This window comes from Polyodon spathula, chromosome 12 (genome assembly GCF_017654505.1).
Source record: "Polyodon spathula isolate WHYD16114869_AA chromosome 12, ASM1765450v1, whole genome shotgun sequence".
Taxonomy (NCBI): domain Eukaryota; kingdom Metazoa; phylum Chordata; class Actinopteri; order Acipenseriformes; family Polyodontidae; genus Polyodon; species Polyodon spathula.
The window spans coordinates 31964135-31970163 of record NC_054545.1 but is presented as its reverse complement, the minus strand read 5'-3'; the positions used below and the strand labels follow the sequence as shown (position 1 = coordinate 31970163).

General features: G+C 35.5%; 1 protein-coding gene across 1 annotated transcript; it reads right to left on the bottom strand.

The window, feature by feature from the left end:
• On the bottom strand, positions 1-4390 carry LOC121323915 (beta-2 adrenergic receptor-like). Its single transcript, XM_041265242.1, has one exon. The coding sequence runs from the start codon at positions 4105-4107 to the stop codon at positions 2986-2988; it is 1122 nt and encodes a 373-aa protein (XP_041121176.1). The 5' UTR covers positions 4108-4390; the 3' UTR covers positions 1-2985.
• Positions 4391-6029: the final 1639 nt, after the last annotated feature.

The following is a 6029-nucleotide window of genomic DNA, read 5'->3' as shown; positions in this document are numbered from 1 at the left end:
CTTCCTTGTGCAAAAAGAGCTTCATATAATTATAATAAACATATTTTACAATTAAACTAACAAGGCAGCAGCTGAGAACATTCTTGCTTGAGGTGAGCAAGCTGAGTCCTTGTCATCATCTTTGTCTTCAGATCTTGAAAACCCTTAGCTTTATCTTACATTGCCAACACCTCATATAGTATATGTTGTATAGAAAATACATGTGTCTTAAACCCCCCACCGCACAGATTAACACAATCACTTGAGACTAAATATACCCTGCATTAGCCTACAAATCTAAGCACACAATCAGAAATGTTTTTTGCATTCAGCAGGCAACAGAGGTATTATTGTTAATACCGGTTGTCTTATTATTTCTGCTGTGAAATTCCTTTACGCAAAGAGAAACAGCAGGGTGGTGGTCATTATTACCAGAGAAAATAATATATGATATTGCCTATGATGTCTGACTTGAAGTACTCCATGTATTTCTAGAATTTAAAGATTGCATTTTGAGTTGAAACATACAGTACTGTAGTCTAGTTCAATAAATAATAATAATTTAAAACAAAAAAAACTGTGCTCTTTAATGGTGGGTGTTGGGGGATTGTATTGTGTTTTAGGACTTAAATCAGATTACTCACCTCAATTTTATTACACATTAATAATTTCTGCTACAGTGCTACAAACCACAACACTAAGATTTTGTGTGTGTATGAAAACTGCCAGTAGAGGCCTCCATGTGCAAATGCTACACAGCATTTCAAGCAAACGTGCATTGCAATGTAAAGAGCAATATTTAGTTTCCTACATTAATGCACCAAACATGTAAACCATTAATTGATTGATACAATACTGAGATTTTAAAAACACATAACTTTACTGATAGTCAAAAAAAAAAAAAAAATCTGTAGAGTAAGGATTCAATTAGGTTATTACATTTGTTGAAATTTTCAACATAATTGTTCATTTGTTTAATTAAAGATTAAAGCCAGTGTTTCAGTTAGGTATTTTTATTCCACTGTAGTCATAACAGCTATTTATTTTCTTAGCAGTATTGTAACATATGTAGCTAATGGTTTTCTGGTTAATGCATTTTTGTGAGTTTTCCTTTATCTTCAGTGTGATAGACTTAGAGGAAATGCAATACACTTACATATTTTAGAGACGATAAATATTAGAGATGTTTCACTTTCTTTTACTACTATGGTTAGGAATTCAGTCAATGTGATATGAACTTCCTCTGACTTATTTCAAAGGGGGGGAGTTTTAGAGTGAAAAGATCAAGCAGCACAGATTAACTGAGCCAATTCTTCAAATAAAGAACACAAAAACAAGTGTGGTTTATTTACAAGTTCACATTTTTGGCACTGATCCCTGGTTATGCTTGAAAGGAAAGTCACATCCACAAGTCGCTGATCATTGTTAATATGCACAAGGGGGCACAAACACTAGTTTGGTTTCGACTAACATTAATCACCAATGTGTACCAAACACAAGACTACTAATGGAGTCTGCTTCTGTGAAAGCAGAAGCGATTTACTTTACACTGCATGCTGCTGTGTTTTTCTTTTAAAATAAACTTTTCATAGGTACAATTGGCTAACAACCTGTTTTGCAATTTTACATCCCTTTTAATGCCTAAAAGTTGGCAAAAACCCTTCTACATTCTTTTAAAGAGAATCTTTTTTTTTCTGGAAGATGGTATCTAATATTTGACTAAAACAGAAGCATATATTTTGGCAGAGGGCTCACTTATAGACAAATAAGTTTTAAGGTAAAAAATCCCAGTCAAAGTTTTAACATTTAACATGCCAATATATTTAAATGCAAAAATAAGACAGACATCTATGTCCCCAAGGGTGTGCAATGTGCATTTGTTCTTTCTAAGATTCAACACTTTCAACTCTGAGATCTTGAGAATAATAAACTAAACCTACAACAAACGCTGTACAGCCTATTTCCAAGAGACCTTAAGTCAGTTGGGATAAATATGCATGTTGCATTTGGGACTGCTTGTGTATTTAAGGGCAGTCTATCTGCAAACCATCTTTTTTTGTTTGCAGTTAGCATCATAATTAACATCATACAGTCCAAAAAAATAACCTTAACCTTAAAAGTTTATTAGCAAATCAAAAGGCAATGTAAATCACAAGTGTTCTGAAATGCAACTTCGCCCCAGGGAGAGTTACAATCTGCACCTGTTATTTTAAATCTCCGCTTAAGGTTACCCTTTGGCAGCAGCAGTGTAGTTCACCGAAAGTCCCTTTCTTGCTTAAGATTTTCATAAAGAATAACTGGAATGTAATAAACAGTTTTTTCTAAAGATATAAAAATATGGAAGTGACTAATGCCGTACAAAATGCTGACAAAACTCTTGATTTAAAGACCAAATTATATTTATATTTTGAAAGCATTTTTATAAATATATTTGTTTATATAAGTATATACAGTGTACTTTTCAGTTTCCCAAGAAGCAATCAGAAATGCTGATTACCTATTTAAGGCAGTCTGCTACTGGTACTGAAACCTAGGTCTGCATTATTATTCAATGCTGAGGGGGAAAAAAATGGTCTGTAATCAATCAATTTTCAAGACATGTATCATGCTTAAATGATAAAGTTATTCCACTGGTTTAGTCTAACTATGAGGTAGATGAAATGCAAATTTGCAGTACCTACCTTGCAGAATGAACATGCATTTTTGAGTGGACCCTAAAATGGAACACACAACACATAACACACACTAAACTGCTGACTTTTAAAGATGGCACTGTGAAAAAAAATCTAAAAACAAAAACAAACAAAAAAATGAAGCACTGCATTTATGCAAAATAATAAAAAAAACAATGCTTACCAGATCATTTAGGTTTTATGAGCTCGGTCATTTAAAGTCACCTACATGTTATGAATTGTTAACACACTATATGGCTGTTGTAAGAGCACTGTTGCAATTCCCATTTGTGTCAATGCTGCTGTTTAAATTGGTACCTTTACAGTTCAATGTTCAATCTTTAGTAATCAAGTCCTCAGAATGAAATTTACTAACTTTTGCTTGCTGGTCATTTTGCCAGCTGTGTTCACTGTAAACATTTCCATTGATTTGTCCCATCTTTTTTAAAGGTGATCTTCTCAAACACAGGATCTCTTGGAAAGCGTGCCTAAATTCTGGACTCCTACAGTAAATAAAAGGGTTGAACGCAGAGTTGGCATATCCTATCCAGTTTAGGATCCTAAACACGAGTTCAATATTGTCCAATTTTACACTGGCATTAACTACATTGAGTACAAAGTAGGGCAGCCAGCACAATGTAAATGTCCCCATGATTATTCCCAACGTTTTTAATGCTTTGTGGTCTTTTAGGCAAAATTTGGACATCCTCCTGTGACCCGGTTTGCTGTTCTTGCCATCTTCGTTGTTGATCTTGCCGAGAAACCTCCCCTCGCACTTGTCGATTTTCTTCAGCTGCTTCTTGGCTACTTGGAACACTCTGCAGTAGACGAAGACCATGATCACCAGAGGTATGTAGAAGGAGATGATGGAGGAGGTGATGGCATAGGCAGTGTTTGTGAAAAACTCACAGCAGTCTTCTTTCTTCAGACAATCTTCTGCCACCTGATCCTTAGATTTCCACCAATCCATGTGGATCGGCAAAAAGGAAATTAAACTTGCCACCACCCAAACAACAAGAACCACAATCCCGGCTTTGCATTTAGTTAATAGGGACTGGTACCTGAATGGTGATGTGATAGCTAAATATCGATCCAGGGCAATCACACATAGAGTCTCTATGCTGGCAGTCACACAGAGGACATCCGTAGCAGTCCAGAACCTGCACCAGAATTTGCCAAATTTCCAGTCTTTCAGCAAGACAGAGCAAGCCCCAAACGGAACCACTATGAGTCCCATCACCAGGTCCGCACAAGCCAAAGAAGTTATGAAGCAGTTTGTAACAGTCTGAAGTCTCTGGAACTTTACAATTGCACTGATCACAAGCAAGTTACCAAACACTATAGCAAGCACTAAAACTGACATAATGATGCCCAGTATGACCGTCTGTGGTTCAGTGTATTCATAATGAGACCCATTTGAATAGTTTGATGGCACAGGTGTAAAGGTACTTCCCATGATCCTAGGAAAATAATAACAAGGAACCTTTGCAAAAGTATACAGACCTCCTTTCCCAAGGAGATCTGTTTTTCTTGTCTTTAAATGTGTGTATTATTCCTTTGGTCCTTTAATACATGAATATTTTGAAACAGTTTCCACAGCATCCAGCACTGTATCATCCTGCGAGTCTCTCTCTCTCTTTCTGACTCTGCTTCACTTCAGCACACATGTAGCCCTGCCTTCATTTAGGAAGTGGCTTGCTCTTTGACAGGGCCCTTATAATAGCTTGCAGTGACATCATGTTCCTCTGCAGCCTATCAACATGCGAAGACCTGAAAGATCAAATCCTCAAGGCTCCTGTACACACTAGCCTGTTCACTTCACTTCCACAGAAAAATTAAAGAGGTTGTTAAATAAAATTCAAAGCTAAAATTATCTGGCCAAAATGTAGCAAATGAAAAACAGTTGTTTTTTTGTTAAAATGCATTCAATGCAACAGCCTGTCTGATTTGAACGACTTGAAACAAGAACTTCAAAATTACAGCGGAAGAAAAAGGTTAATCTTAGTCAATCTAATGATTTACCTGTTTGTATGAATCTTTTGATCACTATACCTGTCACTGTGCAAAGTATGGTACTTCTGGCATATAGAGAAGTAAAGGCATCAAAAGCATGTTAATAATAAGTGAATACAACAAAAATGATGCCTTTATTATTTTTGTGCCTGTGGTGTGTAAACTGATAGTCATAGATCACCCATAAAGCTTTCAATTATATATATATATATATATATATATATATATATATATATATATATATATATATATATATATATATATATATATATATATATATCACGTTGTATAGCTGTCCTGTTTCCCACCTGGTACCAATCAAGCACAATGAGATCTGTGTAAAAGAGCAGTGGGGAATTATTGATGTGTCAATATTTTGCCCTTGCCGTTCAAAACATAATATTGTAAATATTATTGAATATAAAGACAAGGTTTCACTAGCTCTGTGCTTTTTTTTTTTTTTTTTTTAAAAAGCAGATGTGACTCACTGACTATAAATGTAATTATAAATAAAACAATTTTGAAAACAATATTTTCAGTAGTTGTATGTTACTGTATGATGTTAGGAATGTTTATGAATGGTTTCAAATTCTGTTGCTCAAATACTGAGATTTAAAAAAAAATCTCTTTAAATCTTCACATTACATTTGACATGCAATGGGGGCATCAGATCTTAATATATGGCTGCAGTAAAACGTGACTGTTTGATCCCAGACACTTCCCCACTGTACTTAGCTTGCTGTTAGTCTGGGTTACATTGTAGGATAGTCAAGTAAACAATTGAAAATGATGGTGTATAGTATTAACATTTGAGGTTAACCTTTGAAACACTACTAATGACCTGTTATACAGAATGAGAACATTTGAGAGTCACGGTGTGCTGTCCTGCAATACTCAGAAATACAGCCACACTGCAAGTAAAGACAAGCTTGTACGTGTGTGACATTTATTATTTATCATTATTTATTTCTTAGCAGACGCCCTAACCCGGGGCAACTAAATAATTCCAATTCCCAGCAGCTTGTATGTGCCATGACTGTCTGGTCACAACTATCAAATTGCAGTAATCTGGAAACATTCCTGCCTTTACAGTAGAACTTTAAACAAAGCAAGTCAGTCGTTTTGGATAGCACCTTCAGTCAGTGAGAATACAGCACAACATCTTGTAATTAGGGTTTGCATAGAGGTATTGATCTACAGAAGAGGGTTTTTTTTTTTTTTTTTTTTTTTTTTTTTTTTTTGGTTCAGTGCAGCCCTAGAATGCCTGTTTCATATGGAGCACACAGTGTGTCTTCCGATACTGCTTGGGAGCAGGCTGGCAGCCACTAGGATTCCCGTATCACACAAACACCACGTCTCATGTCA